Here is a 14,601-nt window from a genome sequence, read left to right on the forward strand (position 1 = left end):
TAATATTTAACGGAAAAGTTAACGGATAATCATATTCATTAAGGATAAATTAAGAAATCTTAAAGGAAAAATTAAAATCTGATCAATATGAGCCATTCATTTGATTAAAAAATTTGACCGCCATTTTTTCTTTCTATTATAGACCTAACTCTCTTGGGCTCTTATTAGTATATATATATATATATATATATATATATATATAATTACAGGATACACATACACTCAACACATTAACGCATATCATAATGTGTGGCTGGTAAGAGGGTACGTGGGATTTGAATGGTCGTGATTTTTCATGTTGAGAGCACATGTTAATGCACTCAAATCGCATGACGTCGAGTGGAAACACATGTTGTGGAAAAAGGTGCAGAGTTCACCAGAGAGCAAGATCGCCGACAAATCACAGCAGAAACCATCTTTTCCGACGGAGACCACAGAAGCATTAGAACCCGCAAACAAGAAAGAAATGGTGACTAAACCAGCTTATCATCAATTCGCACAGAAACCTATTTGTAAGTTTCCCTCTCTACCGACAGGTTCGGCACGCACCGCCACCGTCAAAGACGGGCGGATTGAAAGCCCTACGCCATGTACCCGCGGTAATGGAGCTCTACCGATCACTTGTCAAGAGGGATGCACAGAAAGAAACGATGACTAATGCCATAGCCCCCATGGCTGCTCTCAACCGAACTATTTCTTGTCTCAACGGAATCAGAAATCAGAAATTATGAAGTTTCTCGATTATTAAGAATCACTGAAGAACGGTAATTATTTGGCATGTTGGACTAGATTCTCGCTGAAGATTAGGAAGTAAATATCACATCATCACAGTTTTTATTTAAATAAATTTACATGTCAATAGTGTGGAGTGGCAACCTGGGGGTAACCTGTAAAAAAAGTTAATCGACAAATTTTTAGAGGTAAGCGCGTCCAATTAGATTATGTTTTAGTTGATTGGGGAATTGAGCACTTCGAAGTAGTAAATGGACCTATTTGACACTTGTGCCTTTCAAAAATTATAAACATAGAGTTCTATAATTATGAATATAGAGTTCAATAATTGTGAATATGCAGTTCAACAATTATAAACATAGAATTCTAGAATTATGAACATAGAGTTCAGTAATTATGAACATAGACTTCCTGAATATAAACACCATTAATAGTAAAAGAAAAAAATTTAATTGACACAACATTATTTTTCACTGAATTTTGAAACAATGTGCATCTTATTCCACAGCATAATTTGCCAAACTGAAGCTTTGTGTTTTATTTCACAAAATGAAGCCTTGTGGGCCAGCATCATTTTTAAAGCAGAACAGCCCAATCAAATTTTCAGAACGCACATAAAAGCTGCTCTCTTCTAATCTCTGTATCGTCCGCAACCCTAGCCTAGCCACCACCTCTGCTCCAGCGAAAAGCCGCAGCCCTCCTCGCCGCTGGAGAAGCCGCCATGGGTCGCGTACGTACGAAGACAGTGAAGAAATCCTCCCGCCAAGTCATCGAGCGCTACTACTCGCGCATGACCCTCGACTTCCACACCAACAAGAAGGTCCTGGAAGAGGTTGCCATCATCGCCTCCAAGCGCCTGCGCAACAAGATCGCTGGGTTCTCCACCCATCTAATGAAACGGATCCAGAAGGGACCCGTTAGGGGCATCTCGCTCAAGCTCCAGGAGGAGGAGAGAGAGCGCCGCATGGACTTCGTTCCCGACGAGTCTGCAATCAAGGTCGATCACATTGAGGTTGACCGGGAGACCATTGATCTGCTCGCTTCCATGGGTATGAGTGACCTTCCTGGAGTTGTCCTCAAGGAGGAGCAGCAGCCAGTCATGATCGCCTCCGGCGTAAATTATGGCGGCGCTCGTGGCGGAAGACGGTACTGAAAAATGAATTGGAATACTGATTAGTATAATGTAGACTTAATGCTACTTTCATGATTAGTTTCAAGTATTCTTGCACCATTTTGGATACTTTTTTCTACGGATTTTGTCAATTACTTGGTGAGTTTTTTGCTTTATAGTCCTGGATTTACTATTTTGTTCATTTCAAGTTGGGTAATAATTTATCTGTTCCTAATCTTTAGTGTCTGTTTTCTGAGAATACTGAATTCTATCTTATGCATTGAAATGTGAGCAGACAGATAATATACAGTTGTGGTTAAAGCCATGGCTTTAGTCTTAAATTGTTTGTGTTTGCACTTCATTACAGCCAAAAAATGTGTACTTGTTTTAGGCAATGGTTTTGTTAACTTACTAAATTAGTTTAGCTAGATTACTTCCCTTTGATTCTTTGTGTCACTATAATGCCATTGCATATAATGGGTGTCTGGTGTTGAATTTAGGGGTGTTCGGTTCAAGGGAAGTTTTGAGATAATATAACATTCTTAGGAATCTCACGTAACAGAGTTCCCTTGAATATTAAAGGGCGTTTGGTTGGAAATAAGAAATTAGGGGGGAAAGAAATTGTAATTCGGTGGGAAAATAAGAATTAGGTGGAAATAAAGTAGGAATTCGAATTACGTTGTTAATTATTGGAATTGAGAAGGAAATAAGTGGTATAAAGACGAAAATACCCTTGTGTAATAATAATAGTAAAGCACAAGTGTCAAATAAGCCCATCTACTACCGGGGTCAAATAGGTCCATCTACGAGTTAAACTTGTTCAATTAGCTTTTTTTATAGGTTAATAACAAGTTACCTATTTAATTATTAAAATAAATAAATAAAATAAACTAAAATAAAATAAAATAAAAAAGAATACCGCCACCATTTGTCCGGCGATGACAGCCAGTGGCTGTATTCTTTTATATATATATATATATATATATATATAATAATAATTTTTAAATTATTTTGAAATTATTTTTTTAATAATTGAATTAGTAACCTGCAAAAAAAAGTCAATTACCTGTAAAAAGAGGCTAATTGAACAAATTTAGTAGGTAAGTGTGGTTAATTAGCCTTTAATTTAGTTCATGGTGGGAATTGAGCACTTGACAATAGTACATGGCCCTATTTGACACTTCTCCCTAATAGTAATAACAACAAAGGGTAGTAATGTCATTTCATATGTTTTTCCTTTCTCAAATTCATTGAATTGCAATTTATGGGGTACCCCATGAATTTCAATTCAATTCATGGGGTACCCCATGAATTTCAATTCAACAAAAAGAGAGAATTAGAATTCTTTGAAATTGCAATTCATTTCAACCAAATTAAATTACAGTGAACCAAACGCCATGTTAATGTTACCAAAAATAAACTATAGACAATGTTTGGGAATTCCCTGCATAAAAGTCACAATAACAATATTTTATGTAATATAACATTCCTAAGAAAATCTCAAATAACGGGGAAATGTGAGATAACTCACTTTAATCAAACAGTGGTTCTTAGGCTGAATTTATCCTTAAGTTGTGATGCTTTGTAAATTGTTATTAGTTTAACTTTTTCATGCCCTATTAAGTTTAGAAGTAGTATCTAAAATTTATATATGTTTAGAAACTACATTAAAAGTATTATTAATAAAAAATTACTAATAAAAATAAGCAAAGAAGAAAGAATTGATTTGACCATAGAATATTAAGTAGGATAAATAAAATGGAACAAAGGTAGTATTTATTTATTAGAGAAAATTTCAATTTTGGTTATATTTCTATAGCAACTTTGTTAATTTCAGCACTTGACTTTTACAAATGTCAATTTAGTACATTGACTATGCAATTTTTATCAATTTTGGTCACTTCGGTCGGTCAAATTGCCGGCCAAACTTCGCCGAAAAATTTTAACAGTTAAAATAATAAGGGGTATTTTAGTCATTTCACGTCTCTTTCCTTCTTCTCCGGCGAATTCATCTTTTCCGGCGAATCCGAGGATGAAATGCGCTGCGATGCTTTTAACATCATCTAAAAAGAGAAGTATTTATTCAACATACATCATCTAAAAAGAGAAGTATTTATTCAACATCAATTTTAGCATAATGTTGATATAGAGAAATTTTAGAACAAATAGGCACCAGCATTAGTTTTAGCATTTCGCTTTCTTCTTCGAGCAAGCCTTTTTTTGGCCAGAAAAGCTTTCAACTGAAATTTTGGTAGGAGGTGCGTTGGACGAGAACAAAGAGAAGTGCAGTTCGGAAATTTCTCGGTCTGCCGATATCTCAAGCTCCCCTTACACAAACGACAAGAAGATTTCAATCGAAATTTTGGCCATCTAAATCGCCGGCGACGGCTTGGACAAATGAGTTTAAGTATGCTTTGGAAGGTGTGCTAGTGCGACGGATTCGTCGGAAAAAATGAATTCACCGGAGAAGAAGGAAGAGATATGAAATGATTAAAATACCTTCATTATTTTAACTGTTAAAATTTTCCGGCAATTTGACTGGAGTGACCAAAATTGATAAAAAGTACATAGCTAAGGTACAAAATTGATAAAAAGTACATAGCCAAGGTACTAAATTGACACTTTTAAAAGTCAGGTGCTGAAATTAATAAAGCCCCTATAGTCATATGACTAAAATTGAAAGTTTCTCTATTTATTATTATTATAATAATAATAATAATAATAATAATAATAATAATAATAATAATAATAATAATAATAATAATAATAATAATAATAATGTGTCATTGTGGTTCAAAGTATCTATGAGGTCCCTATACTATAGTATTTTGTTCAATTTAGTCCTTTTACCTTAATTTTGTTCAATTTAGTCCCTGTACTTTTAAAAGTGAAACACTTAAGGACAATAGCTTATATTTATGTATTTATTATTTTGGACATATTCATGTAATATATTGGTGGTAAAAGTAATTAATTTTAAATATTTATAAAATAATATATGAGTTGGCATGTAAGTATGATGATGTGACATATAATGTCGGCGTACATCAACTATTGTCTTTAATTGTTTCACTTTTAAAAGTACATGGACTAAATTGAACAAAATTAAGATAGAAGAATTAAATTGAACAAAGCACTATAGTACATGGACCTAATAGATACTTTAAGGGGGCGTTTGGTTCAAGGGATCTTAGATTACCCTGGTAATCTAAGAAAGGTAATGTGAGATTACATTGTTTGGTTCAAGTAATCTGAAATTGAAGGTAATGAAACATGCCTGCCACGTAGGATTTGAGGGTATCTTTGAGGTAATGTGATTACCTAATTTTTTTAGGTAATGTGATATTACTTTTCAATATTCCACATTTGCCCCTCACTCAAACTTCATGTTTTTTTATTGGTCCGTAAACAATTACGCAGCACACCATTGACAAACCCATCAGTACTTCCCTTCTCCTTATCTTAACTACATGTTGCATGTTTAATTTTTTTGCAAGTTTTAATTTTTTTTTTTTTGCCTGTTATAATAATAATAATAATAATAATAATAATTATTATTATTATTATTATTATTATTATTATTATTATTATTATTATTATTATTATTATTATTATGGGGAAAAAAGAGACTTAACTTGCTCATTTTCTTTGAGGGCATTTAGGTAATTGATGTAACATAACTTAAAATATAACCTCCAACCAAACAAGTTAATATTATATTCCTAAAACTTAACCAAACACATCAGGTAATCTTACATTCCCTTAATCTCACATTACCTTCCCTGAGGTAATCCTATTACCTGGGGTAATCTAAGATTCCGTGAACCAAATGACCCCTAACCGTCATTATGTTGTGAAAATGGAATTCCTTTTGTAAAAAAAAAAGAATAAAATAAAATAAAAAATTAGCGAAGAAATTACAAATTTAATGATGTATAAGTATGACCTCAAGATAAGAAAGTATTTTAGTGATAAAATAGACTTAAGAGCGACCCTATCAAGGGTTTTATTTGAAAGAGTAGTGATTTTTTCTAGGACCGTAAGGACGAGAAAAAAGAAAAAAGAAAAAAGAACTCCTTGGTGTGCGTTTGGCGCACTGGGTGGTTAATTTTGATTTTGACTTTTTTTTTTTCCTTTGAGAGCTTTTTTTTTTTTTTTTTTTTCCTCTCATTGTCTCTCCTTAGCCTGAAAATGTTTGAGCAAAAAAACTCACTCTTGGAGTTGCGGCAAATTATGATGTGCAGGAATTGGACCCATAATTTCTATACTATAAATCCATAATTTCTATACTATAGATTCATAATTATTGAACTCTATATTCACAATTACAAAACTCTATGTTCATAATTTTCAATGTTCATATTCCCAATTATTGAACTCTGTATTCACAAATCACTAAACTATATGCTCATAATTTGATAACTATACAGTTTAGAAATTATGAATCTACAGTATAGAAATTATGAATCTATAGTATAGAAATTATGAATCTGGAGTAATTCTACATGTACTCCCAATTTGTACTCTCATTTTATACTCCCTATGATTTGGCATGTTTTGATTGCTCAATTTAGTAGGGGCCATGATGTTTATCCATTCAATTTTTTTTTTTTTTCCTCCAATCAAATTTAAACACAATTGAGAGTAAGATTTTGGGAGTACATGTATTTTTCGTCTAGAAATCTTGCAACTGTGGTAATAGTTGATTTGATGTTGAGTTTTGTAGATTTGTGCTTAAGTGGCAATAGTCTGGATAGCAGATGATAGCTGTGTTAGCCTTTTGTAGTTGTTTAAGTTTATGTTTCGTTCAAGCTTTTGCTCTGATAATAGCTTTGAGTATCTTCAAAAAGGATTGCAGTTTGATGCTAACATTGCTTAATTCATACAATCTTATGGGTCTCCATTATCCAGTCCTGAAAAATAGCACTATAAAAACTCAAAACACAAAAGGAAACTGCGTTTGCACCAAATATGTTGCAGAAAGTCTTTGCAGAAATTGACATATTAAAGCCAAATGTTACATTATCCCTCCATGAATTCATTGTTCAAGATTTGGTAAATAGCATTATCCAATGATTTGGTGCAAATAACTTTATCCATTACAAGAGGATGAATAAGTCTGGTGTGAAAGTGAGTGAAATTGTCTATATATTTTTTAGTTAAAATATTATACTTTTTATAATTGTATAGAAAAGTATTACGGAGTACATTTTAACCTATGTAGCACCCTCTCATTCGTCGAATTTTTATAGATGTAAGACTGAGATTGGTTTTTAAATCTCTCCTATGGTACTGTTCTCACAGAATCCTTAGCATATATATATATATATATATATATATATATATATATATATATATATATATATATACTATTTTTTACGCATGAGATAATGTCCAATGATTATTTTTAAATAAGTATTTCAAAGTATATCAACACAATATTATATAGGGGATTTTCATGCATAGGTAAATAAATGTTGAATTTGTTTATTTAAATCGATCAGTAATTTAAAGTATATAAATGCAATATAATATATGGGAGATTGATTATAATTGTCACTAAAATAAATATTTGCAACTTTGTAATAACGCTAGTCTAAATACTTAGTCTAAAAGTGATAGTCTAAATAAATACTACTTTTGGTTTAAATTTTTCTAAATCTTCTTAATTCCCTTTTGCGTAGCATTGTCATTGTCATCATCTTCATTACATGTCTTTTTTTTTTTTTTTTTATTAGTAGTGTGTCATGTGCAATTGAATTACTGGTGGTAGCATAGAGTGATTCATCATGCAATGAGATTATGGTGTAGGAAGCTTTAGATTTGCCTTGTTGTATATATGACTGGATCTTAGTTGTACTATGAACTCTTTATCTTACACGCACCTATTGATATTTGGTGGTGGTAGTTTTTCCCATACATGTTTCATGTGTTGTGAGAGTGTCATAGGTTATCAAGTATTGAACAAAATATTGATATTTATTATTTATTACATTTGTATAGAATACTTGGTAAATAAATAAATAAATAATATATATATATATATATATATATATATATATATATATATATATATATATATATATAGCATATTTTGTATTATAACTTTAATATTTAATTACAAGATAATGTAAAAAAAGAATAAAATGAACAATGTAGTGAATATAATAAATTAATAAATTTGACGGTAATGAATTAATGTAATGAATCTTTGAATTGTAGAAAATAAAGATAATATAACTAATGAAATTATATTTCTTTTTAAAATTTTTATAATGAATAAATTTTTTTAAAAAAGACATTATAGACATCTAATTCTAAATTACTTAAATGCATATGTATTATATTTTGTTGTAGCTGCTAATTTATTTAATTTAATAAGACTAATAAAATGGCGTACATACTTTTCATCAACAATAACGAAATCATTGATTTTTTTAATTTCGTTTCGTTGTTGAGACAAATTGTTTTAGAATTTGTCATTGACAATTGCTACAATTGTTGTCAATAGAGGACGATAATATATATAAATAATTTAAACTATATGGTTACAATATATATATATATATATATATATATATATATATATATATATATATATATATATATATATATATATATATATATATATATATATATATTGTTTTATAATGATATAGTAAAAATTAACTTACAAATTTCTTTAGAAGTTTTCATGCAATGCATTGATAAAATTCTGATGTGTAAACTTGTTCAATTGGAGCCAGTGGGATGTCAACATTATCAATTCTTTAGAAAATGGTCCTACCATTTCAGAATCCATGTGTAATTGTACAATTGTACCATTATAAAAATACATACAAAAAATTATTAATACAATAATGACTAAAATCATTCCAATAATGCAAAAACATAGTTGAAATATTAAGTTTTGTTCTAAATATAATCAAATGATTTTTAAAGTTCTTGATTTATAATCTTTGATTCTCAACTCTGAATGCTATGTATTTAGTCGGGCTAATTATTTGACTAAAGTTTTATAAGAATAGAAGAATAGTGTATCAATTCAATACTCAACCACTGTACAATGCAAAGTATAAATAGGGAAAAATACTAGCAACAACTCTATACCTATTCTACAGGAGATAAAACATAACTAAACAGACTTAATCAACAGACTAACATGTGAACCACTATTAATGTTTAACACGCCCCCGCAAGATGGAGGAACCGTCGGTTACACCAATCTTGGACCGAAACTTCTGAAACAGAGCACGCCCCAAGGGTTTGGTTAGTACATCTGCCACCTGATCACAAGAAGAGACATGTCGAACGAATAGAGAACCTTCAGCAACCATATCTCTAACAAAGAAATAATCTAAAGCAAGATGCTTCATCTGGGAGTGAAAAACTGGATTCTTACATACATATGTGGCACCCAAATTATCACATAATAGGGACAGTGGTTGAAGCAAACGAATACCAACTTCACGTAGCAAGTTCTGAATCCAGACTAGCTTAGCCGCAGCATGGGCTAACGCACGGTACTCAGCTTCCGTTGAAGATCGAGACACAGTTTTCTGGCGGGCAGACTTCTAGGAAATGACATTAGCCCCAAGATAAATGACGTAGGCAGTAGTAGAGCGTCCTTTATCCCGTAAACTCCCCCAGTCCGAATCAGAAAAGGCGGTCAACCGTAAGGGGGTATCAAACTTCAGTAATAAGCCAAGATGAATTGTACCCTTTAAGTACCTGAGAATACGCTTGGCTGCTTGCCAGTGCTCGAGATTAGGCGCATGCATATACTGAGCCAACTTGTTAACAGTATACGCCATATCCGGCCGGGTGATAAGAAGGTACTGCAATAGCCCAATTAGACGGCGATAACTCGTAGCATCCACAGGCGTAGTAGAGCTATCAACTTGTAACCTCGAGTCAGAAGCCATTGGTGTGGACACAGATTTCACACCATCCATATTGAACCGAGTTAGAATGTCTGCAAGATAATGTCCCTGAGATAAAAACATTCCAAATGTAGTAGTTATGACCTCAACGCCTAAGAAGTGATGTAGTAGGCCGAGGTCCTTGATTGAAAACCGGTTGGCTAATTTAGCTACAAAAGCATCCAAGTACACAACATTATTGCCAGTGAGAATAATATCATCTACATAGACCAAGAAGTACACAACAACGCCATCACAGGTGTAGACAAACAAAGACGTATCCGCCTTTGAGCGTGTAAAACCTGCAGATACCAAGAAATTTGACAATTCCAAGTACCAAGCACGGGGCGCCTGTTTAAGCCCGTACAGCGCCTTACGTAGCTTACAGACATAGGAAGGATTATGGACATCCACGTATCCCGGTGGTTGTTCCATATACACATCTTCATATAGGGTGCCCTGTAAAAAAGCATTGTTGACGTCGAGCTGCCTAATAGTCCACCTGTTACTCAATGCAATTGTGAGAATAATTCGAATGGTCACCGGTTTCATGACCGGACTAAATGTTTCAAAGTAGTCTCGGCCGGACTCCTGTAAGAACCCTTTGGCAACCAAACGGGCCTTGTACCTGTCCACTGTGCCATCTGGTTTTCGTTTAATACGGTATACCCACTTGCAACCTATTGGACTATGACCACCTCGCGGAACAAGCACCCATGTCTGATTGCGACATAATGCAGTAAATTCATCATCCATGGCATCACGCCATAGAGGATCTTTCAAGGCTTGTGTAATAGTAGATGGCTCAAGAGAGGCAGGTAGAGGATGTACGGTAGTGGTGTTCACAAACTTATCCCCATAATATTTTGGGTTTTTTGTTCGAAGACGCTCAGAACGTCTAGGCACGTTAGAAGACGCTGAAACACTGCTGGGCGGTGAAGGAATTGGAAAATACTCAGACGCAGAAGAAGAGGTAGACGCTGTGGAGGACTGTGACGCCGGACTGGCAGATTTCGACGAGGAAGACTCAGAAGGTGACACTGCAGCCGGCGATAATGCGGAGAACGGAGGTGGTGACGTTGGGGCCGCATAGGGCTGAGAGGATGAGGCCAGAACCGGCGATGTAACACCCCAGATTTTTAAGACTTTTTAAAGCTGATAATAAAGGTAGAATCTTATTAAATCCCAAAATATAATACAAGTGTTCGGGGTGCTATGCCACACCAAGGCTAGAGAACCCAGATGCACAGGCTAACTAACTAATATCCTCAAAAGCATAAATGTATAAACATGGCACGCAGGCCGAAAGGGAAACTATCCATTTCTACCCTCCGAGTTCTAGCGCGCTCCAGTGACTTAATCTTCTGTGCCTGAAAGCCAAATATATCTGTTCAGCGAGAGATGCTGGTAACCCACTCCAACGCGTTGAAATACAATACATATAGAGGTATATATAGATATACGAAAACCATTTTGAGCATGAAGATATATCCTACGAACTCTAGCTTTAAAACCGGGAATGACTCGACAGATAAGGCTAGACACAATCAACAGTTATAGCAAGCATATGTAGTTCACAACAGATAAGGTAGATAAGGCAAGGCATAAACAATAATCATAACTCAACATAAACAATCCCCAACATAAATCCCTTAGTCACATCCCCCCAAGGCACTCATAGTCACAATTCGTCCATATCACACACATAACTCACATTGTTGGCGCCACGGGACCGATCGCATGCCCATACATGAGGGTCAGCGCATATAGCTCTGACACAGCCCCACAGCACCATGCCCCGTATCGCAACACGGGGAGGTCGATCGCAACCGACCGATGAACTGCAGCTCATCATAATATTTGATCGCAACCAAACAGTGGACCGCAGCCCAAGAGAGTGTCATCTGACCGCAGCCAGGATAAAGGACGAACCGCAGCTCGTATAGAAACGTTTGATCGCAACCAAACGGTGGACCGCAGCCCAAGAGAATGTCATCTGACCGCAGCCAGGAATACCAATCTGACCGCAGCCAGCTTCTGAACCGCAGCTCAGGATAACCAATCCGATCGCAACCGAATTGGGGTAGCACACACACATAACACATAGCAAGCACATGCAACCCACGTTACACATCGGGAAGGGGGATAAAGCGTATAACAAACCTATGCGTGATCCATCACATACTAAGAATAGTCCTAAGGGGTTCATACTTCCTTCACCTAGGTCAACGGGATACCAATTCATCTAGCATGCGATATAACAGACTCATAAACCTACGAACGGTACCCGAAACATCAAACTAGACATAGGCATGACGAACGGGGTCCGTTGGGACACCACGGGGATCAGGGAAACATCAAACGGGGAAACCGGGAGCCCGAGGTAGTGTAATTTCCAGCGGGTAGCCGGTGGGTGGGGGTCCACCCGCCGGCTGCCACTGTTCCGGGCAGCTGCCCGCCCACCGGCTGCCCGCTGCCGGAGCTGCCCGAGAATACCGCGGGTAGGTGGCGGGTCCCCTACCCCCCCACTGACTCTTTTCATCACTTTTCGCCCCGGGAACCGTTGTGGAACCCGAAACCATGCTTAGACACTTTACAACGCAATTAACAACAACAAGTAGACAATTAACGGATCAAATACGGGAAACGAACGGCACATGGCCTATCCTGCTTTTCTAAACATAATCAACACCCAAACATGCGATTTCCCACCCGATAATCCAAGAATCAAAGCATACGGTACAACCTAGGGTTCTAATCACTTTTATATCAACAAGGATACGATTCGTCTTCTAATTGCAAGATTCGGTAGGAACAACACATAATCATCAAGGATACCAATTAACCATCAAGAACATCATAATCATCAAGAACAACACATAATCATCAAGAATCCCAATTAATCATCAAGAACATCACAATTATCAAGAAACTCCCAATATCAAGATTATCAAGATTCCCCATGAAATCATTAAATCAACATCAATAATAATCATAGTAATTCGCCATTTACAATCATGGGGGAAACCCTAAGGGGAAATCATAGCTATGAAAATAGGTTTTGTTGAGACATGGGTTACCTCTTAGCCTTAATTAATTCCTTGGCTATGAAGGATCTTTCTTTAAGCTTCCTTGCTTTCTTGATTTCTCCTAAGGGGATTCTTGGAGCTCTTTCTGGGGTGGTGGGGCGTTAATCTTGTGGTGGGGGGGGGTTCTAGGTGCCTCTTAAGTCCCCTATTTATATATTTAGGAGTCCTAATTAGGAACTAATATTATAGGCTTGCTAATTCTATTCCTTTTGGGACTAAGGATTGGGTTCCATGGTCCATAGTGGACCATATTAATTAATTAAAGAGAATCCTAATCATAATCTGAATAGTAAAAGACCTACTTCCTTTATTCCTAATAGATAACTAGGTCTAGGATTCCTAATCAGAATCTGAATAGTAAAAGGTTTACTTTCTTTATTCCTAATAGGCTTAAGGCTCTAATTTAGGCAAGGGCCCACGGTTCATGGTGGGCCTTATTAATTAACTAAAGGGAAACCTAACCGAATTAAATCATATTTAATTATTATTAACGGGATTAATTAAATAATTAATCCGGGATTGAAGGCCGTAACACGGGGTGTTACACTCTCCCCCCCTTACGAGAAGCTTCATCCCCGAAGCTTGGAAATCATTGCAGGGTTAACGAGTCAAGAGAAGAACCGTGGTCCTATAGAGAAGGTATTCCACGGGGAAATTCTATACTTGCACGCCTATGTGTGCTGGGTTTTTGGGAACGATTAGGTTTACAGGGCTAAGAGAGTGGGTTTCAAACTTGAGGACATGGTGAAATCAGGAATTAGGATCAAGTTTTTGAGGTTGCAACTTAGGTTGTGAGGTTGCCACTTGTATGGAATCGTTAAAATATGGGATTGAGAATGGGGTCTGAAGGGTAGAATGGGTTTGAAATAAGGAAGGGGCCGATTTTCCGAGGGAGGGAAAGGAATTCGGCTAGGATGGGTTAAGGTTTCTCGATCCCAAGTGAATAATCTGGTTAGATGCTTTGATCACGATGCGCCGACGAGCTGATGATCCTCCTTCCTTGGTGTTGGTGCTTGCTTGACTTTAAGATCCTTGTTAGACCTTGCTTCCCAGGCTAAGGTTTCATCTTTCTCTTCTTTCTTGAGGGAATTTCCCGTGGTGATTCAACACTTACTTCTTTAATGCGCCCAAGGTCTTGACCGAGTTGGGTCAACCAAGCCAATCTCTTAGGGCGCACTTCCCAAATTCTTCCCAAAGTCTCTTGGGAGTCGATAGACTTTGGGTTGAATTTCTCTTCTTATTGAATTTCATCTCCTCTTTAGTGGATGAAATTCTTAGTAAGACTTCATGTCTTACCCGAGGTTCGGCATTGTTGTGCCCTGTTTGTGTTATTTTTAATGATGAAGGTGTCCTTGCGTGCCCTTTTTCTTTTAAAGCGCAGTTAGTTACCAAATCTCGTTGTGGAATGTCTCGGCGACTTTACGAGTCACCTCATTTCCTTGTGGGTCCTTAATGACCCTTGTAGACTTGGCGCGAATGTGTTCTTCACCCTTTTGCTTAGCACCATGGGCTACGTAGTTCTTGATTCCATACAACTTGTAAGGAGTCCTCTGATTTGCTCGAACGATGTCCATGGTTTGGAGGAGTCCCGGTCCCTCCTTAGCATTTTGACTTTTAAGGTTTTCGTGGGTTCTTAGTACGAGTTCCCAACTCGCCTCCTTGGTTTGCACAATCCTTTACGCCAAACATCCCTGGTCGGTTGTATCGTAGGATCCGATTTCAATTACTCGTGCAATGTAATTGATGG

The 14,601-nt window shown here is 36.1% G+C and overlaps 1 protein-coding gene across 1 annotated transcript; it reads left to right on the plus strand.

Moving 5' to 3' along the window:
- The first annotated feature begins 1,356 nt into the window (after window positions 1-1,356).
- Window positions 1,357-2,045, plus strand: LOC109171649 (40S ribosomal protein S17-4-like). The gene has a single exon (XM_019320720.1). The coding sequence runs from the start codon at window positions 1,454-1,456 to the stop codon at window positions 1,883-1,885; it is 432 nt and encodes a 143-aa protein (XP_019176265.1). The 5' UTR covers window positions 1,357-1,453; the 3' UTR covers window positions 1,886-2,045.
- The last annotated feature ends 12,556 nt before the right edge of the window (window positions 2,046-14,601 follow it).

This window comes from Ipomoea nil, unplaced genomic scaffold, assembly GCF_001879475.1.
Source record: "Ipomoea nil cultivar Tokyo-kokei standard unplaced genomic scaffold, Asagao_1.1 scaffold0327, whole genome shotgun sequence".
Classification (NCBI taxonomy): domain Eukaryota; kingdom Viridiplantae; phylum Streptophyta; class Magnoliopsida; order Solanales; family Convolvulaceae; genus Ipomoea; species Ipomoea nil.